General features: G+C 37.8%; 1 protein-coding gene across 1 annotated transcript in view; it reads left to right on the forward strand.

The window, feature by feature from the left end:
• Nucleotides 1-19,057, forward strand: part of LOC104992135 (contactin-associated protein-like 2) — a 950,770-nt gene that overhangs the window by 2,941 nt on the left and 928,772 nt on the right. Inside the window, exon 2 of the mRNA XM_010844884.1 lies at nucleotides 2,772-2,810. Coding sequence (XP_010843186.1) covers nucleotides 2,772-2,810 — 39 coding nt within the window. The remainder of the gene's footprint in view (nucleotides 1-2,771; nucleotides 2,811-19,057) is intronic.

A 19,057-nucleotide genomic window follows, 5' to 3' on the forward strand; every position in this document is an offset into this window, starting at 1 on the left:
AAAGGTCCGTCTAGTCAAGGATATGGTTTTTCCAGTGGTCATGTATGGATGTGAGAGTTGGTCTGTGAAGAAAGCTGAGCGCCGAAGAATTGATGCTTTTGAACTATGGTGTTTTAGAAGACTCTTGAGAGTCCCTTGGACTGCAAGGAGATCCAACCAGTCCATTCTAAAGGAGATCAGTCCTGGATGTTCACTGGAAGGAATGATGCTAAAGCTGAAACTCCAGTACTTTGGCTACCTCATGCGAAGAGTTGACTCATTGGAAAAGAGTCTGATGCTGGGAGGGATTGGGGGCAGGAGGACAAGGGGACAACAGAGGATGAGATGGCTGAATGGCATCACTGACTTGATGGACATGAGTTTGAATGAACTCTGGGTGTTGGTGATGGACAGGGAGGCCTGGCGTGCTGAGATTCATGTGGTCACAAACAATTGGACACAACTGAGTGACTGAACTGAACTGAACTGAACCAGTCCTGTGTCTTTATAAGGATAGGTATGTTTGTAATAGATTGTCCTAAATTTAAAAAGTTATATTGTTATCCAGTTAGATAGATAGGTGATAAGTAGATAGAGTGATCGATGATAGATACATGATTGATAGATGATTGCTAGCAGATAGATAGATGATAGATCATCAATAGAGGACAGATAGATATAGACAGGACCCCTTTGTAGCTATTCTGTGTCTTGGGTTGCAGACTATAAGCACCTACTGACAATTTGACAGTCACTAGTGGTTTCACAATTTTTGTGACTTAGGTACTTTCTAAGAAACCAGATGTACTAATGAAGTGAATTTTTGAAATCTCAAAATTAAAGTCTACATCTCAGAAATCTCGTAACTCCACCAACATCTACCCAAAGTGGCCTAAACAGAAACTGCTAACTAGTAGTAAACACTTCCTATAAAAGATTTAAGAACTCTTTCAGATCACTAAGATGCATCAATTCATATTCTGGCAATGTAAGTAGGCATTCTGTAGATTCATTTACTATATCTCACAGTACCCCTGACTTACTTGCTTTAGTTCTCACTAACCAGCCCTGGTCATACGTCTTTACTTTTTATACATTCTTGACATTTGGAGAAATGGTTTGGTGATAGTTGTATTACCAAAAATTTTCAATGAAGTATAACATAATGGCTCTGAAATCAGACAAATCTGGAGTTTAATGCTATGTCAAACATTTACATGACCTTTGACAAATTGCTTATTGTCTTTCATCTTTAATTTACTCAGTTGTAAAAAGAAGATAATAAAAGCATCTACCATATAGTAGGCTCAGTGATAAAGATTTTGCTTGCCAGTTCAGGAGACGCAGGTTCAATCCGTGGGTTGGGAAGATCCCCTGGGGAAGGAAATATCAACCCACTCCAGTATTCTTGTTTGGGAAATTTCATGGACAGAGGAGCCTGGCGGGCTACAGTCCATGGAGTCATAAAGAGTTACACAGGCCTTAGCAACTGAAACAGCAAACAACCATGTGGTAGACAGTTTGGGATTGTTGTTGTTGGTGGTGGTGGTGGTTTTTATTGTTTTTGAGAATTGAATAATACTGTAAAGCACTTAACACAATTTTTAGGAGATAGTAATTGCTCGAATGTATTTCTTCCTTCCCTACTCATCACTGCTAGAATTATTATGGTTGCTATTTTCAACTGTTATTTGTATTCTACTGGGAGATTTAAACACTATAGAAAAATATATGCCATGGTTTTTACTGTTGCTTAGAGTAATCGATTTATGGAATTAATTACTCTTATCACTTGGTATTATAGTAATACTATAACTTTAGTCCTTCTTGACTATGACTCTTAACTATAGCTTGCATCCAATGGGCCACATCAAAAGTAGAAGTGGTGGTGGCAATGTATCTTGGACAGCAGCATAAGTACACTAATCTGCTTGACCTTGACTTTGAATAAAAAGGAAGACTCGGTTCGGAATTTATTGTGAAGTGTCTCAGAAGCCTGTCAGAAGCGAACACAAATCTTCTCTGGAGGAAAGCACCTTCAATGCAAACTTCAGAGAATGTCTAAGATATAAAGCTCCATTCATTATGAATATAATGATTGATAATAAAATATAACAGTAACTTAAAAACGCATAGGAGAGTTAAAAAATAAAAGGATTAAGGGTCGGGCAATGCAATGTAACAGATTGCAATTAAGATTACCCGTGGGTGTTCGTTGCAAAATGACAAGTTGGTTCTATGACTGATAGTAGAAGAATCAAAGACTGAGAATGAAAAAAAACAAATATAACAAGTTTAAAAATAGGTAGCGGAATTCACTGTACAAAAAAGTTCTTGTAAAGAAAATGTAAATCTTGTATATGCATATAGGTTTAACTTTACAATTTGGATATATATGACTTTCTGTTATGTGTATACTTGCATATAGAGGTATCAATGTATGTGTACACATATATGAATACCACATTTATCTTAATTTAACCAAAAATATTTTGTAATGTCAGATATATGAGAAAGACATTATTTGAAGAAATTGATATAATAGGATTTAATATACATTCATGGTTAGAAAATAATCATCTTTCACTAACAAATATACTTAGTGGACATAAATAGTTATGCTATGAAGAAGGTTTTCACTTATTGTGTTTTCAATACTATAAATTTCATTTGCCACTTGACAATTTAGAAACAATAGATTTGAGCACAAAGTGGAAAATAATATGTTTTACTGCATATTGACACTGTGTATTATGATGCTGTTTTACAGAGGAAGAAATGAAGTCATACAGATGGAAGAGGAAGACCTAAAGAGCTGGTCTCTAGCACAGGTCTTATTTTTTAAGTCTTATGTTTTTTACTTCATAGTAGTTTGGGATTTTTGAAAGTTATGATCACACTACAAATGTTCTCTTTTTTTTCATTTAGTTATATGGATTATTCCAAGAATGAGGATACATCTACAGTGTGAATCTTCTTTATACTAATATCTATGGCTAGAAAGACCCTTGGAGTAGGGTGCTTAAGAGAACTCTTATGCCCATTGGAGAATAGACTGAGAACTTGAGCCTTTCTTGAACAATTAAAAGGCTTTGATTGGCACACAGGTGGGCAGTGCTGTCAGACTAAAACAATAATAATTAGATGAAAGGCTGGCATAAGAACACATAGGTGGCATTTAAGAAATCTCAATGAGTAAAGCCCTTTGCCAGAGCTCTGTGATGCCCTACTAAAATCGGGGACCTAGAGGCTTTATTGTTAATTAGGAAACAGCATATTGGAGAAGCCTGAATTTAATCGATACTGATTTATTATTTTTAAAAATAGCATTTAGGATCTACATCTTTCGTGTGGTTGTATTTTTGTCTTGGATTTGTCAGTTTACATTCATCAGACTTTCAAAAAACATAAATTTTCACTTCTTCACTTTTTTCATTCTAGTGGACACAGAATTCTTTGATGCTGTATGAGATTTTATATATTCACAGAAGAGTTGTTAAATTATTATTAGATGGCAATATCAGTGGGCAAAAAAGGCATTGCATTGAAAAATAGTTCTTAAAAATTACTCTATGAACAAATATCTATCTATCTATCTAAATGCTAAGTTTCTTCAGTTGTGTCTGACTCTTTGTGACCTTATGGGCTGTAGCCTGCCAGGCTCCCCTGTCCATGGGATTCTCCAGGCAAGAATACTGAAGTGGGTTGCCATGCCCTCCTCCAAAGGAATCTTCCTGACCCCGGGACCAGACCTGGGCCTTTTACTGTCCTGCACTGGCAGGCACGTTCTGTACCACTAGTGCCACCTAGGTATATGTTTGGCCAAAAAATTTGTTCAGGTGTTCCTTACCATCTTATGGAAAAACCCGAGTGAACTTCTTGACCAATCCCATATATACAGATATACATATACAAATGCACATGTTCTTACTTTGGAACCAAAATCTTTAGATGACAGATATTTTGTTAAAGTGAAGGTGCTCTTATTTCTACATCTCATGGGTAGAGGCGTGGATGTCGTCTTGATTCCTTGTTAGTTATTTTCCAGTCTCCAAGATAGAGCACTGCATTTCCTCCCCAAGGCTCTCACATTCTTTTATTTGAGGTGAGTTGTTCATCATTTCCTATTTTCCTTTCTCTTGGTCAAAAAACCATAATGATCATTTAGCCAAAAATGCAATGGCAAAAGAGAATAAAAAGATCTTATTAACAACATTATAACAATTTTGTGTGTCTACAAGAGACAGAGAAAAGAGAGAGTGAGAGTGTGTGTGTTATGTTCTGACTTTGCCCAGTGACCTTATAAAATGATAGTAATTATCCTCTTTTGTTGACTTTAGGCTTTTATGATCTTTTCAAGAAATGGCAAAAAAGGGAAAATAACTGCTAATTGCTCATCTTTTTTTGTAACGTTGGAAAGTACAGTGCAGTGATTTTTAAAAAAGATTCATAGAACAAGGAAAAAATCATCATTGCCATCACCAGGCAGCTCTTATTAACCACTTGCTCACTAGGGGATGTCACGGCAGACAGGCGAACCCCACGGGAGGATGTGAGCTGTGTTCACCTCCTATGATGTGTCCTGTGTGTCTCATATTCTAGCTTATTGAATGTTCACAGGATGTCTAAGACATTTGAGTAATTAAGCCAATTTAGAGATGAGGAAAGTCAGATACCATCTCATGCTGTACATGGCAGACTTGGGGTTTTATCCCATAGGATCTGTTTCCTTCCAAATTCCTGGTGTGATCAGGGCATCAGGAATCCCCTAGAGGGTGGTGGTGGTGGTGTTAAGTTGCTAAGTCATGTCTGACGGTTTGTGATTCCATGCGCTGCAGGGAGCCAGGCTCCTCTGTCCTTTGCTATCTTCCAGAGTCAACTCAAATTCATGTCCATTGAGTTGGTGATTCTAACCATCTCAGTCTCTGCCACCCCCTTCTCCTTTTCCCTTCAGTCTTTCTCAGCGTCAGTCTTTTCCAATGAACTGGCTCTTTGCATCAGGTGGCCAAAGTATTGGAGTTTCAGCTTCAGCTTCAATATCAATCCTTCCAAGGAAATTCAGGGTTTGGAGTTCCTTTAGGATTGACTGGTTTGATCTGCTTGCTGGCCAAGAGACTCTCAAGAGTCCTCTCCAGCACCACAGTTGGAAAGCATCATTTCTTCTGCTCTCAGCCTTCTTTATGGTCCAACTCTCACATCCATTCATGACTACTGGAAAAAGCATAGGTTTGACTAGATAGACATTTGTCAGCAAAGTGATGTCTTTGCTTTTTAATATGCTGTCTGAGTTTGTCATAGTGTTCCTTCCAAGGAGCAAGCGTCTTTTAATTTCATGGCTGGTGAGCAATTCCCAAGTACTTTCCAATGAAAAGGTAACCCCAGGAAGAGTATGTGCCTTAAAAGAATTAAAGAAAAGAAATGTGTTTGGGGGGTGGATTTGGCTCTGACTCCCATAGTGTTAACTTCATTTGTAGAAACCTTAGGTGGGTCTCGGAGGGTCACCAGCAGGCCATGGAAATCCCGGATATCATGGAAAATCAGAGTGCAGGTGGAAGCCTATTGTGAGACGTTTACGATGATAAATGTGACAGGTCTTGGAACACGTTTAATTGCCAGGACAATCTGGAGAGCTGGAGGCATGATTCTTTTGGGAAAGCCAGGAGAGGTGCTTGACAGATGGGATTTTGCCTGAAGCCTCAGAGACTCAATAGGCTTCTGTCTCTTTTTTTCACATCTGTTCTTGGCTCCCTAAGTATTATGTATTCCCCTCACCTGGATGCCAAGTGTTTTCTCTAAGAAAACATTGCATCTTTTCCAGCTGTACTGTAATTTCACACTGTGACTTGAATTTAACACAGTTTTATTGCAGATAAAACTAGAGAAGCTTTGGGATGTCTCTATCAGGTATGCATGGTCAAAATTATATTTTTCAACTTAAAGTAATGTTTTCTTTTTTGAGGATGTGATTTGCCAGTGCTTGCATCCTCTTTGATTAAATACCCGTATACACTAACCATGATCTCACTGATATAAATCACTGATTCATTTTGCTCATATTTGTTTTTTCGTTGTTGTTGTTTATTTTTGTTCAGTCATCATGTCCAACTCTGTGACCCCATGGACTGCAGCACGCCAGGCTCCTCTGTCCTCCACTACCTCCCAGAGTTTGCTCCAATTCATCAACATTGAGTCAGTGATGTTATCTAACCAGCTCAGCCTCTGCTGTCCCCTTCTCCTCTTGCCTTTAGTCTTTCCCAGCATCAGGGTCTTTTCCATTTGGAAAGTAACAAAAACTGATTATGATACACTACAAAATAAATTCTGAGTTGTTTCGGTGTCAAACAATGATTCACGCTTAATTTCATTCCACATCTTATGCTGATGCTGGTTTTATTCTGGCAGGCATGTCTGGATTTATGTTAAGTAAGAGTGTAGTTGCCTTCTAAGGCAGCTGTGGCTCGCAAGCTCTTACTAGAGGGAATTTGCAACTTAATCCTAATGTATTTAATTTCTCTGTTGTTGTTGTGTAATTGCTAAGTTGTCTCTGACTCCTTGCAACCCTGCAGACTGTAGCCTGCCAGGCTCCTCTGTCCATGTATTTCCCAGGCAAGAGGACTGGAATGGGTCACCATTTACTTCCCCCAGGGATCATCCCAACCCAGGGATCAAACCCTTGTAAGGTGGCACCTGAGCCACCTTACCAATAGTTAAGATGAGTTACGTTGGAGAGGAAAAGTTAAAAGAGGAGTGACTTGGTGATGATTTTACCAACAGCAAACTTATATAAGAAAAGGAGATGACTGACTGACGTTTGGGACCATTCTAAGATTCAGAATCCATGGCCCCTATGAAGTCTGGGCACTGTTTGGAGCTTCTGGGCTTAGGCAGTGTACTAAAGTAGAGTCAGTGGAACTAAAATGGTGATGAGTGAATAGTAAGTCTGTTAGTGCTTGGTACTGGAAGAAAGGTGTTGAGGCAGAGATTAGGGGATGTGTGTCAGAGACCTGAGTCAGACGGCTGAATTTCCAGTCTTGCCTAGACACAGCCGTACTGTCGAGTGGAGTGGGGGCTGCGGGACACATTAGGTACGTTAGATGGAGAAGTCCCGAACAAATCTGAAGGGATATAAAGCCTCATAGAACCACGAAGTCAAAATTCAGAGTTTTCTTCAGCAAACATGAGATGTGTTCATGAGACTATTGGCTAAAATCCAGACGTCGGTATTTCTCCCAATCAAGCTGACCATCAAGAGGGTTTTTTTGTTTTTTTTTTTTTTGCTTTTCAGCAAAAAAATTTCTTAATTCCAATTTCTTAATTGAAAATCTGGAACACATCCTGCTATTTTTCCCCCTAGCTGTTGTCTCTCCACATCTAGTCAGACTTGGAGCTGCCCTTGTCTTGCTTCAGACTCTTTCATACATGCAGTATTTTCCGCAGTCACAATCCTGGCAGGAAGCTGCATTCGTATGTTCCTCTTCTTTCCCTCCTTCCTTTTTTTCCATTCATTTTCACTCTTTCCTTCCCCACTCCTTCCTTCCTTCCTGAAGTCCATCCTTCCTTTTTTCCTTTCATTTAATGCATGCATTTATTATTGAACAGTTATGAAGGAATGGCATTGCCTCAGATGTATTTAGGCAAGACATACATCACCTTTACTGAAGAGTAAATGTATATGAATCATGGCTGCTGGGTCTCTGGGATGAGTAGTCATTTTATTTAATTTTTTGTTTGCTTTTTTTAAAATTAATTTTTATTGGAGTACAGTTGCTTTACAATGTTGCGTCAATTTCTTGCTGTACAGCAAATTGAATTAGCTATCCGTATACATGGTGGTGGTGGTTTAGTTGCTAAGTTGTGTCCAACTCTTGCAGCCGCATAAGAGTGTACCCACCAGGCTCCTCTGTTGATGGGATTTCCTAGGCAAGGATGGTGGAGTGGGTTGCCATTTCCTACTCCAAGAGATCTTCCCAGGGATCAAAAGCATATCTCCTGAAGTTATAAGCAGATTCTTTGCAGCTGAGCCACCAGGGAAGCCCACATGAATACATTTGTCTCCTCTTTTTTTCAATTTCCTTCCTGTTTAGGTCACCGCAGGACACTGAGTAGAGTTCCCTGAACTATATACTAGGTTCTCATTAGTTATCTATTTTGTACATAGTGAAAAGTGAAAGTCGCTCAGTCATGTCCAACTCTTTGCCACCCCATGGACTATACAGTTCATGGAATTCTCCAGGCCAGAATACTGGAGTGGGTAGCCTTTCCCTTCTTCAGGGGATCTTTCCAACCCAAGGATCAAACCCAGGTCTCCCGCCTTGCAAGCAAATTCTTTAGCAGCTGAGTCACAAAGGAAGCCCTTTATTCATAGTATCAGTAGTCATTTTAAAACCACACCCTCGATTTATGAGGACCTCCTACACTGCCTCCAGAATTTCCCACCTGGTCCCCCTCCTTTCATTTTTTCAGTTAGCCGTGTGTATATTCCTTCTTCGATCAACCATATGCTGCTGCCTAATGAAACTGCATAAAACAGTATTTTTTTTAACATGTTAGAGACAGAAAAGCCTTCCCCAGTGAAATCTTACTAGGTACCTGGTGACATCAATGATTTCATTTAGCACAGCTGTGCACAGCACCCCAGAGGGGTATGAAGTCACATCTATCTGAAATTTCTTAACTTACCTTCCGTCTCTCAGTAGCTTTGGGGCCATTTCACCAGATCTGCATTTTAACTGCTACTGTCCAACAACAATTTATTACTTGAGTAGTTCTTATCTCAAAACCCTTTAGCTTCTATTCATTGCCTTCAGGATCTTCTTTCTCTAATTACATTTCAGTATTTCAAGTAATGTCTTGGAAAAAAGTAGGAGATCGGAATAGAAGGATATACAGGCCTTAAACAAGGAAATTAATGAAAACTGAACTTTTTTTTCGTTTTGCTCTTACATTAATGATGGTCAGGTACACAGTTAACTTGAAACAACATAGTATTAAGAAATTCTTTCATTTTATTGCTTTATCATCATTTTGTGTGACACCTCACAGATTTCAATAATAATTGTTAATCTGTTTTACTCAACAACTATTTATTGAATATTTATTTGTACAGTTTGTCTCCTGTATGCCAGACAGTGTTCTAAGCACTAAGGAAAATACATGCTGCTATTTAGTCACTAAGTCATGTCTGCTTCTTGCGACTCCATGATCTGTAGTCCGCCAGGCTTCTCTGTCCATGGGGTTTCCCAGGCAAGAATGCTGTAGTGGGTTGCCATTTCCTTCTCTAGGAGATCTTCCTGACTCAAGGATTGAATCCCCGTAAATATATAGCCGTGAATAAAGCAGACATATGTGCTCTCATGAAACTATGTTCTCAATGGGAAAAGGAGCAATAAATAAGTTAAATAAGAAAAAAAACATGAAGTATAGTAAGTAATGGTAAGTTATGGCTGGGAGGGATCGCACAGAAGAGGAATATGAACTATTGAGTGTAGAGTTTGGAAAGGGTAGTCAGGGTAAGTCTTACTGAAACAGTAAATTAATAAAGCCCAACAAATCTTTGTTGAATGAAGCAATTATTTTCAAGAAAAAGGAAGACATTTATTGCAAAATTCAATTTAAAATTTTATTTGTGGTACCCCGACTATACATAAGGTCCTCTACTAGCAATAATAAAGTACTAAGGTGAAAAACTGCACTTAAGATATCATATACTTTTAATAAGAATCGATCCCTTGAGGTGAGGATAGGTGTGTGTCTCTAGTACGTTCTTTAAATTACCAAACTCACATTGATATTTTTCTGGACCTCTGAATTCAGTGTAGAATACAGGTTTCAGCGCTCTAGCAGCTAAGAGTCTGTGTTTGTCTTGGGGGTGCCAATGCTACCAGTGGTGATGCAGAGAAGTTTTTCTTATTCGGCGATGGCGGCCTATCTGTGTAAAATCTAAGCCAACTATATAATTATCCCAATGGAAAAAATATGGCATGTCTACTAGTATACATTTATGTAGTCAGTGCAATGGCACCTTTCCTATCTCTCACTATTATTTAAAATTTTATCATGTCTAGAGGGCATTTGATATGAAAAAGGACATGTGAATTTCTGCAAAGCAAGAAAAATCCAAATGAAGAAATTGGAAGGACTTTGTATGAAAATAAATTCTTTTATGCAGTTTCAATGTTATCATGTACTTATTGGTGGTATTCTATACATGAAGTTTCATCACAGAATGGAATCTTGAGAGAGTTCCTTTAACTTAACCCTCATATGAGCTTGCAGAAGGCAATGGCACCCCACTCCAGTACCCTTGCCTGGAAAATCCTATGGATGGAGGAGCCTGGTAGGCTGCAGTCCATGGGGTTGCTAAGAGTTGGACATGACTGAGCGACTTCACTTTCACTTTTCACTTTCATGAATTGGAGAAGGAAATGGCAACCCACTCCAGTGTTCTTGCCTGGAGAATCCCAGGGATGGGGGAGCCTGGGGGGTTGCTGTCTATGGGTCGCACAGAATTGGACATGACTGAGCGACTTCACTTTCACTTTTCACTTTCATGAATTGGAGAAGGAAATGGCAACCCACTCCAGTGTTCTTGCCTGGAGAATCCCAGGGATGGGGGAGCCTGGTGGGTTGCTGTCTATGGGTCGCACAGAATTGGACATGACTGAAGTGACTTAGCAGCAGCATATGAGCTTTGGTGGACTGAGCTTTGCTCATTTATCTTATATAACATAATGATGTTCATAGTAAATGGATCATTTTCTTCTTCTTTTTAAAGAAAAAAAAAAAAGTCCAAAGTGAGGAGAAATCAAAAAACGAACTTCTTATTTAACATATTTCTTTTTTTCCCCCTCAAGGGGACGTTTTTTGTTCAGATTAGCATGTTTTAAAATTCATATCTGAGCTGCAGTACCAAGAGATTACCACCCTCAGGGTAATCAGTGACTAGTCCTAGGGCTGTATAGGAAAGCTTCATTTGCTTCAGTCTTTCGAGAAGGCTGCTAGAGAGGAGGCCAGACACCCATACGAGCCCCCTTGTCCCTGAGAAACCCAATGCTGCTGGGTGCATCTTCCATGGATGCAGAACCTGAAATGGAGCTAATGCTGCTTACCTGTGGATAGAGGAAATAAAGATAGTGTCAGCTTCTGTACCGTGAATTAGGGACTGTGCAGTCAGACCTAGCCTACTGCCTAAAGAGTATTTCTCACAATTTTCAGAGCAAGGTGGCTGTCTGCTGTTATTATGTGTCTGCCGGTAGAATATCCTATCTAAGCATATCCAAGAATGGCCCTGCACATAAACTGAATCCATAATCTGAAGATGCGGGGATGCAAATTGGCAGTGACTGCTAGAAATGTGGGAAAATGGCTAGGCACCTTTCTTCCTTGACTCTCAGAAGGGTCTCCGAAGGGTCATACTGCTATGGGCTTCTGCACTGAGCTAAGAGAAATGCCATCTTAGAAGACGGGTGCTTGGAATGGGAGTAAACAACATCAAAACAAAAAAGTATATTTATCTTGCTAGGTTTCATCTTTATACAGTGCAGTGGCCCGGTATCAATTGGAAATGTTTGCTTAGACAAATGCACACAGAAAAGACAGTGAGAGAGGGAGGGAGAGAAAGAAAGAGAGAGACACAGAGAGAATGTGTGTGAGAGAGAAAATGTGTCTGTGTGAGAAAGAGAGAGAGGAAGAAAGACTCAGGCGATTTCTTTGATATCCACAGTATAAAAACACAGCTTTTTGACAAACCAGCTTTCCCTTGGCAAACGCTGTATTCATCCTCACATTTGTCTTACTCTTAGGAATTACTTTGGTAAACTCCTTTATTTAGGTTAGACATCATGAATTAATCGATCTTTTAAAACATTTTGGAGTACGATCATGGTTCTTTGCTTCTTGAATTGTTTATTGTAGACATCAGTTTGTCCATCTTCTCATATCTTCCTTAAACCAGTGTGAACCCGACTCCCTGGGAAGAATTCTCTGTAAGCAGTTCTAGAACAGATGGACATGTGTGAGACTCATGGACTGATATCTCTGCATGTAGCTATGCGTGTGCTGATTATATTATAATGTGCCTTCATTCATGGGGGAAGGACACTTATTAAGCTAAACATTTGTTAGTGGTGGTTGTAAAGGCTCAGGTTTGCCTCATTGTGCAAAGGTTTTATTTGAAATGGCAGGTCTGCAAATATTTACAAGGCCTTCATTATTACTGGGAAAGCAAAACAAAATGAGATCTGTGATATAATGAGTAATGTAAGCACATTTTTTATTTTAATAAGCTTACACTCCAGGCAGATATATTTAAGTAATAATGATCCTTCTAAGTAAAGCAGTAGTTTATTTTCCTTGCCAGGAAACCTGTTTGAGATCAATCTTGAATATCACACATTTCCTTTTTACCTGTATACTTTTGTATCTCAGTTTTGTTTAATGACATCAAATCTATCCCTGACAAATGGCCTACTTTTACTGTTATTGTCTAGTATCATTTCAAAAATTCTAAAAAAGGAAATAGCCTGTGGAATAGAAGCTCCTAGAATCTCTAAAATGAAGGCATTGTTTTGGGGTTGTATTTGTGTCCTGTCTTAAATCACTTTAAGGAGTTTGAAAATAAAATTTGATAGGTTTGAGATAAGGTTGTATTTCTATTTCTGTTGTTTAGGTAGTGTTTGTTTGGAGTGATCTGGAAAAGAACATAACAGGAGATGGAAGAAGGTAATTAGGGAGCAGAAAACAGCATGTTAGGGTTTCTGGGAGAGAAAAGGAAATAAAGAACTTGGGTCTAAAAAAATCTACACTGAGCAAGGGTAATAAAAGCCAGTTAACCGTGCCTTGGGAGGTTCCTCTTATCTGCCTATCTATTATCGAAAACCATTATCTTTGGGTGAGTTCCTGCTACAAAACAAATACTGATAACGGTATTATTGAGGAAAACTAGAAAGAATAAAATGAAAAGAAACAAATTTTTGAGAAATCTCACTCTACCAAATTCAACCTACAACTCACTATAAAATGGGACATTAAATTAGGTCGTATTAGACATAAAATGCTGTGTATGCAGCAAAATACTAGAAGGTGAAAATGTTAAGTGGAAACAGTTAAGCAGTAACAATAAAAGTTTTCTGAAAGCATCAAGAATATCATCTCCCAAACTCTGTTACAGAATACTTTGTTGTCAATAAATTACTATTTTCAATGAAATAAAATAGTGTTGACACCCTGTCAAGAGAACAAGATGAACCTTGAATATGAATATATTCGGTATTCAAATAAGCAGGAGTTAGAGCACTTAATGATGGATAATCACTGCTGTGGACCTTTTTATGCTGACCAAGATGCAAATTACTTAACCAGACAAGACTACAGAGGATCTGTGCTTAATAGTTATGCTGTGATACATTTATTTCACTTTATATTTGAGAATATCCCCTCTAAAAGATATAATGCTTTTAAATATATTCACTTAACTGGAGATTTGATCACATCGTTTCATTTGCCACTCACAAATAATAAAATGAACTACTCTGTAAAGGCACTTCACCTTCCCATTTAGGAAAATGTTGAAAATCTAGTGTGTGTTTTTGTGTGTATTTGTCAACTCCATATAACTGCTCATAGCAAAAGCTAAACAAGATTAGTGCGTCCCAACTACCAGAGGATAAAATCAATTTATCATCCATTCTAGCAAAAGCCGTGGAGTTTTATAAGTGATTAAATTGAAGGAAATGCTTTAGGCAATGTAGAAATAGAGCATCTCTTGATAAAATTATGACCGAGGTTGTCAAGTCTGCGGTAAGCCTGTGATGCGGTTAGGCAGGGTCACCTCCTCTGGGACCCTACTTACAATGACATTTTCTTATCTTTGACTTGCCCCTGGATCCAAGAGAAGACACAGCTTTCTTAATAAAACCCCTTGTTGCTTTCCCATTTCCATGTTGAATAAGTAAGAAATATATTACACGTTGATTTCTAAGTAAGATATATTCTGGCTGGCCACAGATTGGAGACAGAAATTCATGAGAGTCTGGTGAAATGGAGAAAAGTCAACAAGATTAATTCAGGGAAACCATACATGTCCTGGCCTTGTGTGTGATACTTAGTTACCTTCTGACCTTAGAGGAAGCGCTTTTGCTCTTTTTTAGATTCTTCACTGCAAAATAATGAAGATGTTCTGAGCCATATGAAAGAGCCCCGCCACCTGTAATGTGTCATTCCTTTCTGCTTCAGTGGAAGTATTAACAGACAATCCTTAAATTTGTTTTGGAATGCTGAGTATTTTCAAGGATGAGAATGGCATAGAGATAAGATTATATTAGTTATTTGAGATGGAATGGTAGCTTGTAAAATGTTTTATTTCCATTTGCCTTCTAAGAATACTTAACTATGTGTGCAAAAATGTAAGCAGGGGAGTGAAGAAAATTAGGGAGAAGAGTAGAGGAGAATGAAAGCATAGGAAATATACATTTGTAGGTGCAAATGCTAATACAAAATTGGCTTCTTAAAAGGTCCTTTTCTTGTCAAGCTTATGGGTACACATTCACATACACAATACGAAAGCACAGGAAAGTTAAAAAGAAAAGCCTTTTATATGCTTAGTCAATTTGTTGAGTCTTAAAATTTTGCTTTTTATGAGACATCTCACCATTTACCAAATAGAGGTAAATACATTGAAACCGATCCTGCCTGACTAATAGCTATTAAAAACAGACAAACAAAACCTCAGTGGCTCCATTTCTGTCTTGTGATTATGGAAGATTTTATGGGAGAACAATTGAAATAAAACAAAGAAAGCACAACCAACTAGGAAATAAATAACACATATGAGTTTTGTGAAGCTAGAAATGTCATAAAATACCCCATGGGATCTTCACTGAATAGTTCTGTCCTCCAAGAATCTGATAAGCTGAACAGCACATATTGTGGTCCTGATTTTTATTTATTTCATCCTCTAAACCCTTCTTTTTCCAATGTCAATGTCAAACACTAAGCCTTTGTCCACCAGGATGTTCACAGGTTTTTCCATGAATTTCAGGAGATAGAATGTCTGTTAGAAGATGGTGTTTGTGATAACAGCCTAATGAGCATATTAGCCACTGAAGTCTAAAAAAAAAAGGAAGTAAATAGTGTGTTTTTAATTTTTCATACTCTGTATAGCTGTCCCCTTCATGGATCACAGTCTTATTGTGGGGAAAGGGCTTGTGTAACTCAGTGAAGCAATAAGCCATGCCATGCAGGGTCATCAAAGATGGATGCGTCATAGTAGAGGTCTAACAAAACATAGCTGAGTGCCGAAGAATTGGTGCTTTCAAACCATGGTGCTGGAGAAGACTTGAGAGTCCCTTGGACGGCAAAGAGATCAAACCAGTCAGTGCTAAAGGAAATCAGCTCTGAATATTCATTAGAAGGACTGATGCTAAAGCTGAAGCTCCAATACTTTGGCTACCTGATGTGAAGAGCCAACTCTTTGAAAAAGATCCTGATGCTGGGAAAGATTAAGGGCAATAGGGGAAGAGGGCGACATAGGATAAGATGGTTAGGTAGCATCACTGACTCAATGGACATGAACTTGAGCCAACTCTGGGAGATAGTCACGGACAGGGCACCCTAGTGTGCTGCAGTCCATGGGATCACAGACAGTCAGACATGACCTAGCAACTGAACAACAATGTATAGTTATGTCATCAAACTACAGAATACTTGCTAATACATCTTTAGTACTTTAGTTATAATGAACCTAATGCCATTTCCCTTTACAAGGGAGACATTCAGAAAATGCCCATTTGAATTTTACAGTGGGCATATATATCCTTTAGTGAGTGCCTACTGTGTATGAATTACATTGAATATAAAAATCTCTTTTCTTCTTCTTAATGATTCTGTGAAGCTGGGTTTTTTTGTGTGTGCATATTTTATAATTGAGAAAACTGAGGCTCAACGTGAATGCTGTCTTAGTCTCTGTTCTTTCTCTTGTGTGAATACTGTTTTAATACTTCGATGTCTTTGATGTGGTCAGAGAACTCACTCTTTTGTCTGTTCTGTTTCTAAATTCTGATTGGAGTTGCATTTATTGATGAAGAATAATAAATATTGGAAAGAAATCTTAATTTAGTAAATCCCCAGCCTCTTAAAGGATTTTACTTTTTTTTTTAACAATTAAAATAGTGTATTCTTAATCTATCATTTGTATATTTTATTAAGATTTTGGTGTAACATATGCTCCAATTTAAATTTGACAGTCTTCCATATACTATTTATTAATAAATAGTGATATAGGGTCCTTTTTCTTTCCAGTAAACAACACTTTGCTTTCTTGAGAAAAGCCAACAATTTCAGCCAACTTCAGGTTTCTGAGTACCTCATTTACAGTGGCCCACCCAAACTTGTCGTCCTAAATAGACACCCCATGGTCCATATCCATTCTACACTTCAAGCCCTTTATCACAATGATCACCTTTCCAATGTTCATCTCTACCTCAGAATGAGAAGATTGTGTCTTGTTAAATTGATTCATACTGAAGAATTTGTGCCTTGTAATTTCTCAGATTCCCCTTCTGAAGTCATATGCCTTTTTCCCACATGCAAAAAATTATTCAAACACATAAATATATATGTAGTCATTACTCACTAAAAGCAAGGTACCACACTACTGTTAGAGTGAAGAAGCAGAAATAAAATGAATTACAAGTTTGTAAGATATATTAAAAGTAGGAAGTAATAAATAAATGCATGCGGTTGATGCAGATAAGAACTGAGTCAGTATTAGCAGGGATTACTGATATCTGGAGATGATCTTGGAGAACCATATAGGGCAGCTGGCATTTGAGTTGTTTACAAAATATAAAGGATCTGGACATTTAAAGGTGGGGAAGAATATTTGAGGAGGATATATAGGATGAGTTTGCCTGTACCACATGCACATTTACCCACAAAGAATGGGATTTCAGGGGTGTGATAAGAGAATTGGGAGTATGCTTACAAGCACTTCTTAGAGAAAAACATTCAAATTTCCTGCACTGTAAGTTGCTCTAGTTTGCTTTGTTGATGTTCTTGAGATTTCTATATTTTAGCTGAAATAACCAGTGATTGTTTGAAATCATGCTTTGAAACTAGACTTTATGTATCTTGTGAAAAATACTACTTGTAAGATAAATCAATTGAATTCACATCACTTAAAATTCCACAAGCTTTTTTCCTTAAAGTCAGGGACTTGGATCAAATAGTGAATTGGAGTAGGGCCCATAGTCCTCCCCATCCCTCACATATCCTCTGCATGCCTTTTTTTCTGTGGAAAACATTTAGCTAAAGAATAAGTTTAATCAGAGAAGTGAGAAAATGCAGAAACAAAGGGAAACAGTGCAACAAGACTAAATAATGATAGTTTGGTCATTAAGCATACTTAAGGACTTTTAAATCTTTGAGAAGAAAATTGAGTATATTTCCATATGTATTGTGTCTATATATATTCTTTGGAAAAAGTTCTGTTCAGACCTTTGCATGTTTTTAATTGGGTTATTTATATTTTATTGTTGGGTTGTAGTATATATTTTATATATATATATGAAAAAAGTATTAGTTGCTCAGGTGTGTCTTACTCTTTGTGACCCCATGGACTGTAGTCTCTGTCCATGGAATTCTCCAGGCAAAAATACTGGAGTGAGTAGCCATTCCCTTCTCCAGAGATCTCCCCAAACCAGAGACTGAATCCAAGTCTCCATATTGCAGCAGATTCTTTACCGTCTGAGCCACCAGGGATGTATACACACATTCACACACACACACACACACACACACACACACATACTTTCCCCTTAGGTACACATCCCTCTTACTTCACCCTCGAGGACTGTCTAGTATTTCTTCTAGGGAAAGTCTGCTAGCAGTGAATTCTTTCAGTTTTTGTCTACTTTTGCTTGATATAAAATTCTTAGTTGACAGTCTTTTTTTTTTTTCTCTTCATGATGTAGAATGTCATCCCACTGCTCTTTGACCACCATGGTTTCCAGATGAGAATGTAGCTGTTAATCCTACTGAGGGTTACATTTACATGATGAGTGTTTAAGAATATCTTTTGTCTTCGATTTTAAATAGTTTGACCATGGTGTCTAGATGTTGATCTGCTTGTGAACCCCTTGGATCTTCTTTGAATTTTCTTGAGATTTTTATTGTTCAGATTAAGATTTTTGATCAAATTTGAAAATTCTTCAGCCATTATTTCCTCAAATATTCTTTCTGTTCCTTTCCCTGCCTTCTCTACTTTTGAAACTCTTGTTACCCATATTTTGTTATATTGATGTTCTCAGTCATTTTTTTCTCTTTATTTCTGTTTCTCAGACTTAATAATCACAGCTGACTAGTATCAGAGTTCATTAATTCTTTATCTAACATTTCAAATAACTGTAAATCCTTAGTGAATTTTTCCTTTCACTTACTATACTTTTCTACTCTGTAATTGCTATTTGTTTCTTTTTGAAATATCTATGTATTTTGTTGATATTCTTTTTTTTTTTTTGGTGAGAGAAATTCTCATACTTTCCTTTGCTTCTTTAGGCATTGCTGCCTTTAGTTGTTTGAGCATACTTATAATAGCTGATTTAGTCTTTTTTAGTAAGTCCAGTATCTGGGTTTCCTCAAGGATAGTTTCTATTGACTTCTTTTTTTATGGGTATCAGATCAGATCAGGTCAGTCACTCAGTTGTGTCCGACTCTTTGCGACCCCATGAATCACAGCACGCCAGGCCTCCCTGGCCATCACCAACTCCTGGAGTTCACTCAGACTCATGTCCATCGAGTCAGTGATGCCACCCAGCCATCTCATCCTCTGTCGTCCCCTTCTCCTCTTGTCCCCAATCCCTCCCAGCATCAGAGACGGGTATAGCTAATGTTTTCTTCTTTTTTGGCATATCCCATAATTTAAAAAAGAAATATATATATATATATACACACACATGCATATATATAATTTAAAAAGAATAATTTGCTATTTATTATATTATTATAATTTGAATTGTATTGAAATTATAATTTGGCAAGACATTCTCCATTCCATCTCTCTCTCCATTATTGCTCATGCTAG

This window comes from Bison bison, unplaced genomic scaffold (genome assembly GCF_000754665.1).
Source record: "Bison bison bison isolate TAMUID 2011002044 unplaced genomic scaffold, Bison_UMD1.0 scf7180017864211, whole genome shotgun sequence".
NCBI lineage: Eukaryota > Metazoa > Chordata > Mammalia > Artiodactyla > Bovidae > Bison > Bison bison.